Source organism: Lagenorhynchus albirostris, chromosome 8 (assembly GCF_949774975.1).
Source record: "Lagenorhynchus albirostris chromosome 8, mLagAlb1.1, whole genome shotgun sequence".
In the NCBI taxonomy this organism is placed as follows: domain Eukaryota; kingdom Metazoa; phylum Chordata; class Mammalia; order Artiodactyla; family Delphinidae; genus Lagenorhynchus; species Lagenorhynchus albirostris.
Window position 1 is genome coordinate 36,901,874 of NC_083102.1, and position 17,331 is coordinate 36,919,204.

The window sequence follows — 17,331 nt, forward strand, 5'->3', positions numbered from 1 at the left end:
GTCACTAGAGGGAAACTGGCAAGATTATAATTATTTTCCTCTGTCCATGGTAAGACATCACAAATCTGATACCATACTTGGTCCCACTGAGGCTGGATATAACGTTAGAATATTTCTTAGCATAGTAATTCACGTATCAGTCACAATGAAACCTGACGTAAGAGATTAGGCCATTTTTGCTACCCCAGGCATAGACCTATGCTGTCCTAATTTCTGTCCCCTGTCCCCATTTCTCCTAATGACTGACCCCAGAACTTGCTATGAATAAGGACCATGCACGTGTTGCCAGAGATTCCCATTATTAATGTGTTAGCTCTGGATATAACTAGGAATTTTGGTGCCAGGTCAAATCCTAAAGGCTACATTTCCCTCTCCTCAACTCTGTTTCTAGAACAAAATTATGTCTATCTCTAGTTTCCACCCCAGTACAAGGAGGATGGGTTTCTGTGGTAATAGCTTGTAGGGTGCTAAAAGTTCCCCACCATAGAGTACCGAGGCCCCCAGTAGCAGGAGTGCTCCACCAAGAGTGCCAGCCCATTCCCACCCGACCCCATTTACTTGCCTTTGTCATCTTCTGTTTCTCAAGTTATGACCAGTGTTCAGCCTAGTCACTTACTCCAATCACAGTGAGAGGTTAATATAAGGTAAAAATATGGGTGAGAGAAGCATGGTGGGTGATATATCGAATGTTAGGGTGATACAGTAAAGATAATTATTTTTTTAATTTATTTTATTTTATTTTATTTTATTTTGGGGGGGGTACGCGGGCCTCTCACTGTTGTGGCCTCTCCCGTTGCGGAGCACAGGCTCTGGACGCGCAGGCTCAGTGGCCATGGCTCACAGGCCCAGCCGCTCCGCGGCATGTGGGATCTTCCTGGACCGGGGCATGAACCCGTGTCCCCTGCATTGGCAGGTGGACTCTCAACCACTGCGCCACCAGGGAAGCCCAAAGATAATTATTTTTATATATCCTATCAAGGTAACTCTTCCGCCAAATGTTTGCAATCTGTTTTCTAGACAACTGGGACTGGACCTGGTGCCTAGGAAAGAGTACGCGATGGTGGATCCAGAGGACATCAGCATTACTGAGCTCTACCGATTGGTAGGTATAGGAATCCTTGGCTCACAGCCTCACTGCTAATTTTGTGGTTTCCATGACACTCTTCATACTTGCTTGATTTTGTAAGAACAGGATGTTCCCGGTTTAATTTGGAGCAAGTAAAGAGAATTGAGAGCTGAGGTGACCATGCCTCAAGTACAAAACTGAGATAATTTACCCACCTCAGAATGCCCTGACGTTCCTACTGAGCCCTCAATGCCCAGGCACTAGGAAGTAAAGACAAAGAAGTTTTAAGTTTTATTTTGCAAATCTTTGTACTTTGCCTAGTCTAGTGAAATCTTTGTATTTTGCCTAGTCTAGTGGAATGGTTACAAGTCATACATATTTATCTGTTCTGTTTCAGGATATTGTTGTGATTAATGGTTTCCAGTTAGTGCTCACCAATATGTTAGCTCCCCTCCCTGCCCTGCTATCACTGTATGCACAGACTCCTGAAAGTATCCCTTCCTTGGTCTCCAAATGCTAGACTTATCCCCCACCTCTCCCAAACCCCAGGCCATCCCTAAGTGCTGATACTTGTTAATAATCCTGAGATATTTGGTCATCTTGCCCATCGTGGCCTCACCCATGACTTGAGTTTTTTGTCTAGTTACATGGTAGGTTGAAGTTCAGTTATTTACTTGGCATCTAGGTTCCCCAAATCTGGTCGCATCTGCCTTGTATTTTTTTTTTTTTTTTTTTTTTGGCTGCGTTGGGTTTTCGTTGCTGTGCGCGGGCTTTCTCTAGTTGCGGTGAGCGGGGGCTCCTCTTCGTTGCGGTGTGTGGGCTTCTCGTTGCGGTGCTCTTGTTGCAGAGCACGGGCTCTAGGCACATGGGCTTCAGTAGTTGCAACACACGGGCTCAGTAGTTGTGACTCACGGGCTCTAGAATGCAGGCTCGGTAGTTGTGGCACACAGGCTTAGTAGCTCTGCAGCATGTGGGATCATCCCGAACCTCTAGAGTGCAGGCTCGGTAGTTGTGGTGCATGGGCTTAGTAGCTCCGCAGCATGTGGGATCTTCCCGAACCAGGGCTCGAACCTGTGTCCCCTGCATTGGCAGGTGGATTCTTAACCACTGGCCCACCAGGGAAGTCCCTAGCCTCGTATTCTTTATTTTTCTTTGCGGTACACGGGCCTCTCGTTGTGGCCTCTCCCGTTGGCGGAGCACAGGCTCCAGATGCGCAGGCTCAGTGGCCATGGCTCACAGACCCAGCCGCTCTGCGGCATGTGGGATCTTCCCAGACCGGAGCACAAACCCGTGTCCCCTGCATCGGCAGGCGGACTCTCAACCACTGCGCCACCAGGGAAGCCCCCCTAGCCTCGTATTCTTAATATTTGTATAAAGTTTTACCTAATCTCTAGATACTCACTGAGCTATTTTAAAACCTCAGATCAAAGAAGCCAGTATCCCAGGCATTTCTTTGCTTTGCTCTAGTTACCACTGCATCTTACCCCACGTTCCAAGGAGGAGTGACTGTGGAAAATAGCTGACTCCTTTTTGGAACATCCTACCTCTCTGGGGATAGCTTCCCAAGCTTAGAGTATTCTTCATAGAATTGCAGATTATTCTTCACCTGAAATTATCTGAAAAACGTGGTGGAAAAAATCATCAGTAAACCCATCAGGCGTATGTCTGATTTGAGAAAGCAGTTCTTAATACTGCTTTCAGTTTTCCCCTTCATCATCAATCTGTTCAGATTATCTACAGCTCATTATTTCCGTTGGAATAAATTCCGTTTCTGTGGAGAATTTCCTTTGCTTTACGTTGAGCTTCTTGAGGGCGATGTTTCATGCCGCACCCCTCTGTGGCATCAGTGCTAAGCAGGGTATCAGGCCCAGAGCAAAAACACAGTTGAAGGTTGGTTGGAGGGAGGAGGGCAGAGATGGAGGAAGGGCACACAAGGAGAATATTCGCAGTAAAAGTCACCACTAACTCTTAGCTTATGTAACAAACAAAATCTCTAGAATTGATTTGTCAGCGACATCCTCTAATGGGACATTTTTATTATAGTTTATTTAACTGTTGGGCATCAGATTTTGTCTCTCACTTTTGTTTTAATCTCTCACTCAATTTGAAGTTTCTTCAGAGTGGGCACCGTGTCCTATATTGATACTTCCTCTGTTATGTCCAACATAATCTCGTTCAGTGATTTGCACTTAATAAGCAATCACTTAATGATTTTGATGTTACTATGGTATTATGAGAAGACTATGGGCATAGATCCAAAAAACTAGGTTTAAATTTCATCTCTTCCTTCCACCAGCTCTCTGATCTTGGACTTACTGCTAAATCTTTCAGAGCTTCAGTTTCTTAGTCTATTAAATGGAAAAATAATTCTAACCATGTTTGTTAGGAAGGTTAAATAAGAAATGCATGTAAAATGCCTTTCCTTGACAGACAATGTTTGCAAAGCACCTAAGCATTCAGTCAGTTTTCATTCCTTTGTCATCTTTATTTCATCCTTATTAAGGAGGTAAGATGGCAAGAATAATGGCAGCCTTATGTGCTAGATCTTAAGATTAGATTTGGCTGTGTTCAATGAAATAAGTAAATAATAGAAGCTTAGACATGATGGAAATTATTTCTCCTTTACAGTATGCAAGCCCAGAGGCAGGAAGTCCTGGGCTTGTTAGTGGTTTCATGGTGTCAGAGCAAAAAAGGCTCCATCATCAAGGATACTTTAAAGTACACCATAGCTGCAAGAACTCTAGCCATGACCTTGCTCTCCAGCTTTAAGAAGGAGAAAGATTTCTCTCAGTTGACTCAACTATTTTAATGAGCCTTCCTGGAACTACCACACAATACTTGCACTCACATTTCATTGGCCATATTTAGCTAGGGATGTCAAATATTTGAGGAGCAACTAACAGTGTCTGTCACAAATATGTTTTATTTTCCCAAGTTTGATTTTGTATGCATGTGATTTTATCTCTCTTCTTTTTACTTAAAGTCATATATGGGATGGGAAATTTATTTCATCTCTTTGAACATTCCGATTTGTTAGTTGTGGCTGTTGGGAGTGTTATATTGATAAGATTCTGGGGTCTCTTCCAGGCTGTGATCGATTAGCAATGACTGCCATTGGAGGGGGTTTTTCATATTTTATAGCTCAGAACCTAGTCCACAGTCTTCATTTGACAGATGAGGAAAATAAAACATTGTAATTTTACATGAAATTGTAATTTCTCCTCCATAGTGATTGCATTTTACTGCTTCTAAAGCAAAGACAATAGCCCAAGAGAACCCCAAATGATTATAAGCTTCAGAAGGACATGTTTTTTCTTTAAGGCAGCTTCAAGTTCCTATTTATGTCCTGGCCCAGCGGTAATCAGGTTCTCTGTAGCACTGGCCCTTTTCTCTATGCAACCTAAACGTGACTGATTGTATTGACTTTGCCAGGGGGAGTTGGCAGGCACCACCACCAATCCCTTATGGCGAAGGTGGGAGTGGGGTGGTGATTTATTGTCACTCCTAGATCAAGGATCATGGCATGGAGGTAAAATGCCCCAACACAGGATGCTGGATTAATTGTTGCCACTTCTCTTTCTTTACTATGTCTTCTCCCCGTGATATTTGAAACACAGGTGTTTGCATCTTACACACTCCCTACTGCATCATTAGGAAAAAAATGTCTTGTTTTGGGTTTTTGATAGTCCTGTTAGCAGATCTTTCTCACCTGATTTTGTTCATCTAAGCAGTAAAATGCGCTAAACCTCACCGTGTTGACATACGTCCCGTTGGAACATACGGTTTACTGCCAACAACCAGAGCTCAATCCTTCTGTAGTAAAGAGGACTTTATTGGCTGGGTTCTCTGGTTGTTTGGGCATGAGCAGTATCTTGTTAGGAACCTTTCTTGGTTTTAATAAGATCAGGTTAGCTGCTTGCTTTGTGATACTTAGTGGGTAGGCCAGTGGTTCTCCAGCAGAGAACAGGGTACATTTGGCAATGTCCGGAGACATTTTTGGTTGTCACAATTGGGGATGGTGGGGAGTGGGGAGAGGTACTACTGGTATCTGGAGAGTAGATGCCAGAAAAAGACGTTCAACATCCTACTAAGCCCAGGACAGCCCCACGACAGAGAAATTACCAGCCCAAATTGTCAGTAGTGCTGAAGGTGCGAACCCTGGTGTGGACCATTCACCCAGTAATTAATGCATTAGTGAGGGTTAATGATTTGTATCACTTTAATAAATCTTCGGAATGCATCTGTTTCTTTTCCTAATCAAAAGTCTAGTTAAACTGTGAGCACATTTAGAGTCACTGCTAGATGCCTTTGTAACCATAAATTATTTCAGAGATGGATTTTTGTCTATGTGTTATAACTACCAAATCATAGTTCTTGAAGTGTGGACACACCTTTTAAATTTTGCTACTGCAATAATATATTCACAGAGAGATTTTTTAGCAGTTCCCAAAAGTAGTGAATTACCAAAAGATAAACAAGACATCCTTAACCTATGTAAGTTCAAATCTGTCTCAGGCATGGAAGGATGGTGGGTGAGGAAGAGAGGAGATTTCAGTGCCATTTGTGAGGGCCCATGTCACACGTACAAAGGGTAGAATTAAGTGGGCTTATTACTAGCATGCGTGCAAAGACCAAGGCAGTAATTATACAAGAGATGCAACAATACGTTTTTCACTCTTCTAGGATTTGCATCTCTCTGCACATGATTTCAATCAGTGATTCTCAGCCCTCACTGCACATTAGAATCACCTGGGGAGCTTTTAAAACTACCACTGTCCAGACCCCCATCCCCTAGAAATTCTAATTTAATTGTTCTGGGATGGGACCTGGGCATAAGTATTTTTTAAAAGCTCTCTTGGTGATTCTAAAGTGCAGCCAAGATTGAGAACCACTGATCTAGATAGATTGGATTCTTTGCAGGAATAAGGGAGCTAATTTTTCTCCTCAGTTTTTAGTGAATGTCATGAATGATGCTGGGAACTTTGCACTGTTTGAAGTAAAGACCAGACATCTTTGAGGTCTGTTCTATTCATAATGTTTTTATATCTGTTTTTTCAGCTCTAGCCTTTAGTAGTTATTCATTTCTTCATAGCAGTTTGTGCATTGTTACCCTGAACTTTTAAGTAAATCAGTAAATAAGTTAGCAACTTCAGAAAATAAAAAGCTTGAGAAGTTAAAGAGATGTAGTTTTATGAATGCATTATGTTTCCTTTGCCCTGTTATAAAGGATTTTTAAAGCCCAAAATAGAGCAACCCTCATAGAAAAAAAAGACAGAACTATGCTTTTTTTCTAGTTAGAATATTTCTCCGCAGAAAGCCTTTTCTAGTAATTATGGCCAACACATACCACAATGCTGAGGTCAACTTTAAAAGAAAATGCACTTACTCTTCACTTTCACAGAGGCGTGTCCAGTGTACCTGCTGAGTATACAATAATTATAGATGCACTTGGTTAATTGCATTTTTTTAGCTGTCTACTTTTCAAGTGGTTCAATTTAAAAAATAAAAGCATGAAAAACTTCTGGTGATTTTATGCTGCTGCATCTATAATTGTACATGGCATTTCTTTGCATTCAAATCTTAGTTAGTCATTAGTTACTGAACTATACTTAGAAACATAAAAAGATGGCTGTTGTAGACATAGAGTTCTGTACCTTAACCTCAACAAAGGATATGACTCCTTTGGAGTTAATCCCTGAGCTATTAATATATTTTTTTAATTGTCAAGTGATCCACAAGAAGTAGCCTCTTTAGTAGTCTGTGTTATGAAAGCAATACTCTTACACATTCTTAGCACCTGTTCTGTTAATTCACAGCCTTTCTGTATGTTTTCCCTGTGCTCTTACCCTGAGTCAGTTCTGCTCACACTGTGGTCCAAGAACTAGCTGGACCGTGAGCTGTTTGTAACTGGCCCAAGTACAAAAATGGCGAGTAAACGTTTAGAAACCTTTATAACATTTTGACATTGCCATGGCATTTTTATGATATTTTATGAAAATATCAATCTGCGGTAGGTTAGGCGGAAAAACCAACCTGGTCCTTCACTGCAGGTAGTTTGAGAAGTACTGTCCTAGATGGTTCATAATTCCCGCTCACTCTTTCACTCTCAGCTAAAGTGTCATTTTCCCAAGAAACCTTCTCTGACTGCCCAGACACAAGTCAAATTCTCCATTCATCAGAGTTGCAGTTTTCTACCCGTTTGTGGGAAAATTTTGTTGATGTCTGCTCCCCCTAGTAGAAAAGCTCTATGAAGGCAGGCTGTTTCTGTGTTTACGCATCATTGCATTCCCAGTGCTGGGCTCATAATAGATATGTAACAAGTATATGTTGACTAAATGATCATTCTCATGTTCTCCTCACCCCTGGAACCATGGGTGATTCCTTTCCTTCCTCAACTTGTGGGAACTCTTACTTCCGGTCCCACCTCCCAAGTATAGCCTAGGCTAGCTGTATTAAGGATGGAAATAAGAGATGGACACAGACTCTGTTCCTGCCTTTAGACCCCTCACGGGCTTTCTTAGGTCTGCTTCCCTGTAGCTCCGCAGCAAGTTAGAAACATTTTCTTGCTCTAGTGATTGAATATCATTTGATACTGCCCACCTCAGAAAACTACCACAAGTTTGAAATTTAGTATGCTTTAAAAGAATTTTTAATTATGAGAAATGTGAAGTCATAGCTACATTGTTCAGCAAAATGATCAGCTAGATACAATTTAGTCTGATTTTTAAAAGATGGTTAATAATTTGTTCTCACCCTGGGAGTTGACGAGGGACCGATAGCATCCTTTGAACTTCACGCTGCCTGAATCTACTCAGTGAGTTGATATCATTTTAACATTAATGATTAAGAAACAAATCTTAAAGCAGGATTCCTTGATGGTCTGCAAACTTCAGTTTTTTATTTTAGTGGTTGGGAGAAAATTTGGAATTTAACATCCAACTAGATACCAAATACACAACAACAACAACAACAAAAAGCACAGGACATCATAATCACACCATAGCTAACTAGCTTGTTGGGTTCCATTATTTAATTCGGTCCATGCTGATCATGTTTTCTGGGGGGGTGTCATTCAGATGGAGCATCGACATCGGAAGAAAGATACCCCAGTGCAGGCCAGCAGTCATCACCTCTTTGTGCAGATGAAAAGCCTCATGTGTTCCAACCTGGGAGAGGAGCTTGAGGTCATCTTTTCACTCTTTGACAGTAAAGAGAATCGACCAATCAGGTAACTGCATGTGGAGATATGACTTGAACTTCTTAATGTTGGAATTGTGGATGTTTGCAACTGGCAGGCTTCAGGATATATGACCTTGCACATTTTTCCTCTATCAGCCTGTTTTCTCATCTGTAGAACTCTGTGAATTTCTAAGCTGCCTAACTTCTGGGCGTTTCCCCAAAAATTAGATGAAATGATGCATGCAAACGTTTTTTGAAAAACTCAAAAGGGCTGTGGAACCATAATTATTATTAAATGAAAGTATGTCATTGATATCAGGTCTGTTATTGGAGTTATTTTGTATTGATAATGCAAGGAGGACATAATATCTCTAAAATCTGAAGTTTGTTTGCTTATCAAGTTCAATACATTGTATTTTTCAAATTTTCAGTAAGCAATTATATTATTCTTACCCTGTCTGCATCAAATGATATTGAGAGACAACTAAATACTTGGAAACCTTCCCATGAGAGTTTCAGAGCTGGGAAATAATAAGCAATTTTCACCTACATTTTTCTTCTTTCTCTGTCTTACCTGTTGTAGTTCTCTTATGGCAAGTTTTCAAAATTTAGGAGAGGCTTACAATGGACGTTTTGGTTGTTATCCAAAGGTCTCAACTTTTTTTGAGACTTCTTTTATGTTTAAAATTTTTTAAGTCTTAAAGTTGAACACAATCCACACCATCTTCTACATTAAAATTTTCAAATTTGAATTTGGAATTAAAATTGTACCACAACTTACACATAATGACGCAATTGTAGCACACTTTAAAGAAATAATACTTACTAAAATAAACGTTGACAATTTTAAGCAACAATGAGCCACATATATTGTTTTGTAAATATAAAATAATCTTGGAGTTTTTCTGGTAAAAAAAAATCTTTTTCTAGGAAATATGTGTGAAGTTTATTTTTAGTGCATTTATAGCCATAAAATCTTTGGTGAATTAACTTATATGTTATTCATTACCTACTAGAAAGTGTACTTTCTATTTCTTGACAGTGGACTATGTCCATAGAATTTTTTAATTTTTAAAATTTTATTTATTTTTGGCTGCTTTGGGTCTTCATTGCTGTGCGCAGGCTTTCTCTGGTTGCAGCGAGCAGGGGCTACTCTTCGTTGCAGTGCGCGGGCTTCTCTTGTTGCGGAGCACAAGCTCTAGGCGCTCAGGCTTCAGTAGTTGTGGCACATGGGCTGAGTAGTTGTGGTTCGTGGGCTCTAGAGCGCAGGCTCAGTAGTTGTGGAGCACGGGCTTAGTTGCTCTGCGGCATGTGGGATCATCCCGGACCAGGGCTCGAACCCATGTCCCCTGCATTGGCCGGCGGATTCTTAACCACTGCACCACCAGGGAAGTCCTGTGTTCATAGAATTTAAAGTTGGTGGTTTTGTGCAGCAAGGACAGGGTTTATGAGGTGTGGAAATAACAATGGTAATTCAATTTCAAAATCGACTTTATATACTGTTGGAGAAAATGAATCAGTGAGTTAAAAAACCCTTCCCCCTTCCCAAATCAACACCACTAAAAAGGGAAGATAAAGGCCTGAGAAAAGGATTCAAGTTACAGCTTAGCACTGGCTTTAGACATGTGAAAGATTATTTAGAGGTAATGCCTGCTTACATATTGAAGTGTGTGTTAGAAAGCTTGATTTCCAGGTAGTGTAGTTTAACCGAAGTCTTCATAACATTGTATAATGTATGGTCTCTAAAATATTTAACAAGCTATTGTTTGTTATGGATTGTAACAGGGAGAAATGAGGTCACTCTTTTGCTCATTCCTGTTCAGCTAAAGTTTTTGAGGAATATACATTCCCCTTTGCCACTCAAATTGCATTTATGTAGGATTAATATTAGCTGGTCTTTCAGTTTTGTCTTGTTACAAACATTTTCAGATTTTCTAAAATGTTCTTTTAGGTTTTGATCGACAGAATTCCCTTTCTTTTATTCCTACTTACTTGGTGAAAGTAGGAAAATAACCTGGCTACAGAAACCCTAAAATATTGTTTTTGTGGTCCCTAGGTTCAGGCCGGGAGCTGGGCCTTTTACCTGCTCTGGATGTGGTTGGGCTGCCTTACATGCCTGCCTCCCTCCTCTGCCCTCCCTTCTTTCCCCTCCTGGTTTTTTCCCCTCCACCCTCTCCCCCTCCCCTCTTGCTTCCCCGCTCCCTCCCATCTCCCTTTCCCTCTGTCGCACACACCTGATACAGAATGACCCTAGGAGAAATCAAGCCTGAATTTCTCTCCCCTGCTTCTACTCACTGAGTTTGGCCATCGGCTCTCACCTCCCAAACTCATAATCACTATAAAGGTGATTGACAAAAGAATGAGTAAGAGTGAAAACACCCGCTTACTAGGTGTTTGGAACCATCTGAGATTTCTTTTCTTGACTCTCTGAGGCCTCAGATAGCACAGCGATTATTCTTTTAGGGAGTGTTCAAAACCTTGCTATGAGTAGCTCGGATTCACGCTGCACAGGGTGGTGTCACCATTACCTTTTGAAGAGGCCTTAGGATGCACAGATCTGAGGACTGGGCTTGAGTCTTGTCTCTGCAGTTGACTGCTGCTGCCCTGATCCTTTCACCTACCTCTGTCTTTTCCTTCATCTTGAAACTGGTGACAAGTCTTGCTTCCCTCACTGCTTCTGGCGTAGCTGATGAGTGTAAATTATTTGCATCTTCACAGAAAAAGGTATTATAAATGCAAGATATGATTTTTGAGGCATTGTTGTGTTTCTTCTTATGTGCAACAATGAATGCAGTGTGGGATGTGGGGGTATTTTAAAATCAACTCGTATTACTTTTTTAAACTTCTTATTTTAGAAAATTTCAGATGTATAAAAAAGTAAAATAGTATCGTGAAGCTTCGTGGACCTGCCACCAGTGACAAGAGTGATTGACTCAGGGCTGATCTTGTTTTAACCACATCCCTTTCTAGTCCTCCTCTTTGCCCCCAGCTTATGGGAGGCAAATCCCAGACATCAAATTTTCATATGTAAATATTACGGGGTGTACCTATCTGTTGAAAAAAAAAAGAAGGGCTTCCCTGGTGGCACAGTGGTTGAGAGTCCGCCTGGCAATGCAGGGGACACGGGTTTGTGCCCCGGTTCAGGAAGATCTCACATGCCGTGGAGCGGCTGGGCCCGTGAGCCATGGCCGCTGAGCCTGCGCGTCCGGAGCCTGTGCTCCGCAATGGGAGAGGCCACGACAGTGAGAGGCCTAAGTACTGCAAAAAAAAAAAAAAAAAAAAAAAGATACTCTAAAGAAATTGCCACCCACAAAATAAATATTCCCTTAACATCATCAGATATCCATTTCCAGTCTATTCAGAGTTCTGCTGTTGACTGATGTATATTGTTTTACAGATTCCAAATTTGGAATTTGGAATTTACGTGATCCAAATAAAGTCCATCCATTGCATGGCTGATAAGTTTGCCAGTCACTTTGCAGCTGTAGTTTCCCTTTCCCTCTCCCTCTTAAATTCCTTATAATTTATTTGTTGAAGAGAATGGATAATTTGATTTTTTATTTCTTTTTCAGCATTCGAAGTCCAATCCAAACCATAAAATTTACTAGGCAAAAGATGGTATAGTTCAGGGAATGCGTTTGTTGTTAAATAGAATCATTAGTGCTGTAATTTACAGAAAATAAAATACAATCTAAGTGTAATCTTTATGGTGTTGCCCTGACCATTAATCACAGGAAATTACCTTGTCCAGGTACAGGTGGAGGGGCCAACATGTACAAACCCTGTAGAAGTTTGATTAGGAAAGATAGATGTTTATTCCTCTCACAAGGCAGACAACTGGCTAGGACTTTTTCGTTTAACTTACCTCCTCTAAGAAGCAAACAGCCAGGATTTTATTGAGCACTAATCACCTGCCAGACTTTGTTATAAATGCTTTAAATATATTATCAGCACTGATTGTATAGGTGAAGAAGCAAGGCACAGAAAGGTTAGGGTACTTGCCTAAGTTTACAAACTGGCAAGAGGCAAAGCACAGTGTTGCAAGCCAGTGATCTGGCCCCAGAGTTTGCCCTGTGAACACCCCCTTCCTGCGTTGGCCTCAGCCACGTTCCTCCTCAAGGGCTTCAATATTTGTCTGAACATTTCATCATTGAGCAGGATTTTATTGCCCAGAGAGAGCTCTTCAGAGACTGATAGCCCTAATAATAAGTTGTTATAAATTATTGATAGTGATAACACTGAAACTAATATAGGGCCTCAGAAATATCCTATGCTATAGAAATTGGTTTTTCAAATTGAGTCCTTCTCAAGATACTTTAAGAATAGCAGAAAAGCATCAACTCTTACTGTGTGCCAGTGATCAGAATCTTAGATTCAGTACCTGGAGATGTCAAATGCAAAAGGAGTCAACACATGAAAATTACCCCCTCTAGTTCACTGTGTGGAGAAATGAAGCACATGGTATTTCCTCAGTACCAGGAAGCGTACGTTTTCTGACAGAGACTTAAAACAATTAGTCATTGATGTTGAGCTGTGTTTAGAAAGCCCATTAATATTATTCGAAACAGCTTCTGCCTGAAGGTGACCTAGAATATTAAGCCTCTGATGCATGTTTCAGACACCTGTTACTGTACCAGAAAGATGCAGGCATATTCTGACAGCATCTTGCTAACATACACCTACCCTGTACTTCTTTTCCTTTTTTCCTTCCTCATTTGTTCATGTAACAGCATCTGCCCAGACAGAGCCCCTGGCAGGTACAGCTACTTTGGACTCAATTATCATCAGAAATAACATACGTTAGTTTATTTGAGTGAGTTTTGCACACTCTTTGACATGATTTCTCACCATAAAAGGTAATTTCTTAGTTAAAAAAAATGTTTGCCAAATTAAGTTTTATATGAGTAAAATATTTTTAGAGAGCATCTATCTGGTTGAAAGTTTATAATTTCTCCAAGCTGTAAGGGTATAGCTAGAAGAGTCAGGGAATCATTTCCCTAGATAGCATCTGTAATTTCATTTTATTCAGTTCTATTCAGTTTATTTAACTAACACTTATATGCCATATAACACAACCATGTGCCAGACACTGTTCTAAGCTGTTTAATAAATATTAACTTATTTATCCCTTGTAACAACCTTACGAGGTAGGTAATATTAATACAGTCTTCGCTTGGTATCCGTGGGGAATTGGTTCAGGACCTCCCTCAGGTACCAAAATCCACAGATACTCAAGTTCCTTACATAAAATGGCATAGTATTTGCATATAACATGCACACATCCTCCCATATACTTTTAATCATCTCTAAATTACTTATAATACCTAATAAAATATAAATACTATTTAAATAGTTGCTGTTTGAAACTTTCTGGAATATGTTTTCCTGAATATTTTCTATCTGCAGTTGATTGACTCTGCGGATGCAGTACCTACAGATACGGAAGGCTGACTATATCCCCATTTTTTATAGATGGGGAAAGTGAGGCACAGAGCGATTAATAACTTGCCCAAGGCCACACAGCTGGTATATAGTGGAGTTGTATTTTAACATGCAGTCTGATCAGGCATCACTGTCCTTAATCACTTTTCTATACCCATTCTCATAAACTTCGATATTAATAGTAATCTGTTTTCTTCCGCAACCAATTTTTTACTCACCAGTGTATAGCAAGGGGTCTGTTGAGGGTTTTTCCTTTTGTTTTGTTTTTTTAAGAAACTGAAGTGGAAGAGGCTTGAGCTTATTAAGAATTGACAGGAAGGATCCAGTAACCTGGGAGAGGTTACACTCATGGGAGAGGGGAGGTCATTGCTGGATCAAGGTCCCTTAGAAGACATCAGGAAACAACCTTGAAATTGCAGGTGGGAAGATGAGCCAAGGACTGGAGAAAGGGCGAAAGGGCAGAGAGTGGATGTGCATAAACTGGGGTATAGGACTGGGAATATCAGGGGAGAGGGGATTTGTATAAAGAAATCAAACCACAGGTTTGGTTCCAGACAACTGAAATAAAGTGAGTATCACAATAAAGCAAGTCACAGGAATTTTTTGGTTTCCTGGTGCATACAAAAGTTATGTTTACACTATACTATAGTCTTTGTGTCTGAAAAAAAAATGCATATCTTAATCAAAAAATACTTTATTGTTGGGCTTCCCTGGTGGCGCAGTGGTTGAGAGTCCACCTGCCAATGCAGGGGACACGGGTTCGTGCCCCGGTCCGGGAAGATCCCACATGCCGCGGAGCGGCTGGATCCGTGAGCCATGGCCGCTGAGCCTGCGCGTCCAGAGCCTGTGCTCCGCAATGGGAGAGGCCACAACACTGAGAGGCCTGCGTACCGCAAAAAAACAAAACAAACAAAACAAAACTTTATTGCTAAAAAATGCTAACCATCATTTGATCCCTCATCTTTTTTGCTGGTGGAGTGTCTTGCCACCAGCAAGACATATTGATGGTGCTGACTGATGAGGGTGGTTGTCACTGAAGGCTGGGGTGGCTGTGACAGTTTCTTCAACTAAGACATCAGTGAAATTTGCTGCATCAGTTGACTCTTTTTTTCCATGAACGATCTCTCTGTAGCATGCAATGCTGTTTGATAGCATTTTACCCACAGCAGAACTTCTTTCAAAAATGGGAGTCAGTCCTCTTAAACCCTGCCTTATCAACTAAGTTCATATAATATTATAGATCCTTTGTTGTCATTTCAGCCATCTTCACAGCATCTTCACCAGGAGTAGATTTCATCTCAAGAAACCACTTTCATTGCTCATCCTTAAGAAGCCACTTCTCATCCTTTCGAGGTTAAATATGAGATTGCAGCCATTCAGTCACATCTTCAGTCTCCACTTCTAATTCCAGTTCTCTTGCTGTGTCTACCACATCTACAGTTACTTCCTCCACTGAAGTCTTGAGCTCCTCAAACTCATCCATGAGGGTTGGAATCAACTTCTTCCAAACTCCTGTTAATGTTATTTAGACATCTTCCCATGAAGCACAAGTGTTTTCTTAATGGCATCTTGAACGATGAATCCTTTCAGAGGCTTTCAATTGAGTTTGCCCAGATCCACAAGAGGAATCACTATCTATGGCAGCTATAGCCTTACAAATTGTATTTCTTAAATAGTAAGACTTGAAAGTCGAAATGACTCCTTGATCCATGAGCTGCAGAATGGATGTTGTGTTAGCAGGCATGAAAACAGCATGAGTCTTGTTGTACCTCTCCATCGGAGATCTTAGGTGACCAGGTACATTGTTAGTGAACAGTAATATTTTAAAAGGAATCTCTTTTTCCAGGATACTAGGTCTCAACTGTGGCCTTAAAATATTCAGTAAACCATATTGTAAACAGATATGATGTCATCCAGGCTTTGTTGTATCATTTATGGAGCATAGGCATAGTAGATTTAGCATCATTCTTAAAGGCTCTACAATTTTCAGAATGGTAGACAAGCATTGGCTTCAACTTAAAGTCACCAGCTGCATTAGCCTCAAATAGGAGAGTCAGCCTGTCCTTTGAAGTTTTGAAGCCAGGCACTGACTTCTCCTCTCCAGCTATGAAAGTCCTAGATGGCATCTTCTTATGATATAAGGCTGTTGTGTCTACCTTGAAAATCTGTTGTTTGGTGTGGCCACCTTCATGGATTATCTTAGCTAGATCTTCTGGATAACTTGTTGCGGCTTCTACATCAGCACTTGCTGCTTCACCTGGCACTTTGATGTTATGGAGCCGGCTTCTTGCCTTAAACCCCATGAACCAACCTCCGCTAGCTTCAAACATTTCTTCTGCAACTTTCTCACCTCTCTCAGCCTTCAGAGAATTGGTGAGAGTTAGGGCCTTTCTCTGGATCTGACTTTGGCTGAAGGGAATGTTGTGGCTGGTTTGATCTCTCTCCAGACCACTAAAATTTTCTCCATATCATCAATAAAGCTGTTTTGCTCTACCTTTCATGTGTTCACTGGAGTAGCACTTTTCATTTCCTTCAAGAACTTTCCCTTTGTGCAGTCACAACTTGGCTAACTGGTGTGAGAGGCCTAGCTTTCAGCCTGTCTCAGCTTTCCACATACCTTCCTCATGAAGCTTAATCGTTTCTAGCTTTTGAGTTAAAGTGAGAAACATGCAGCTCTTCCTTTCATTTGAATGCTTGGAGGCCATTGTAGGGTTATTAATTGTCCTTATTTCAGTATTATTGTATCTCAGAGAACAGGGAGGCCTTAGGAGAGGGAGAGAGATGAGGAACATCTCATGATGGTGGAGCAGTCAGATCATACACCCAACTTGTATGGGCGCAGTTCGAGATGCCCCAAAAGAATTGCTGTGGTAACATCAGAGATCACCGATCATAGGTCACTATGACAAATATAATAATAATGAAAAAGCCTGAAATATTGCTAGAATTACGAAAACCTGACACAGAGACCTGAAATGAGCAAATGTTGGAAAACGGGCGCCGATAGACTTGCTCTTCACAGGTTTGTCACAGACCTTCAATTTGTAAAAAATGCAATATCTGTGAAGTGCAATAAAGCGAAGCACAATCAAATGAGGTCTGCTTGTACTTAGCATCATATGCTACAAATGTTTCTTTCAGCTTGCATTTAAAATTGGATGTACTATTTGGTGATAGAAATAGTCGTAGCGTTTATGTTTTTCATAGTCTGTGCAGCTGTGGATGTGTGTATTCTTATCTTTCCTGTGTTGACATATTAATATGTCAGTTAATCTACAATAGAGTATAAGTTACATGGGCCAATGAAAATGACATAGTCCACTTGTTGACTATTTCCCTTATAACTTTCAGTACTTTGGTTAGTGCTATATTCTAAGTTTCAGGACTAATCTGTTACCGTATTTCATTCTCATCAGAGGATATATTTAATAGGACCTAAGTTCCACCAGTGAGCCCTCAGCCTAGTATAGGGCTGCTTATACACGTGTAAGCTGTTGCCATGGGCTTTTATTTGAGAAAATAGCACAGAGTAGTACTTCTCTAAAAAGTCTTATCCTGGTGATTAAATACGAAACGGCTTTTCGTAGTAATTAAGTTCAGATAAAGTTGACTTTCTTGCTGGTACCTTATTCACATACTTGACT

The 17,331-nt window shown here is 40.7% G+C and overlaps 1 protein-coding gene across 1 annotated transcript in view; it reads left to right on the top strand.

The window, feature by feature from the left end:
* The window catches only part of DOCK4 (dedicator of cytokinesis 4), a 486,038-nt gene that overhangs the window by 232,404 nt on the left and 236,303 nt on the right, over positions 1 to 17,331 (top strand). Inside the window, exons 7-8 of the mRNA XM_060156832.1 lie at positions 1,018 to 1,102; positions 8,143 to 8,294. Of these exons, the coding sequence (XP_060012815.1) occupies positions 1,018 to 1,102; positions 8,143 to 8,294 (237 nt within the window). The remainder of the gene's footprint in view (positions 1 to 1,017; positions 1,103 to 8,142; positions 8,295 to 17,331) is intronic.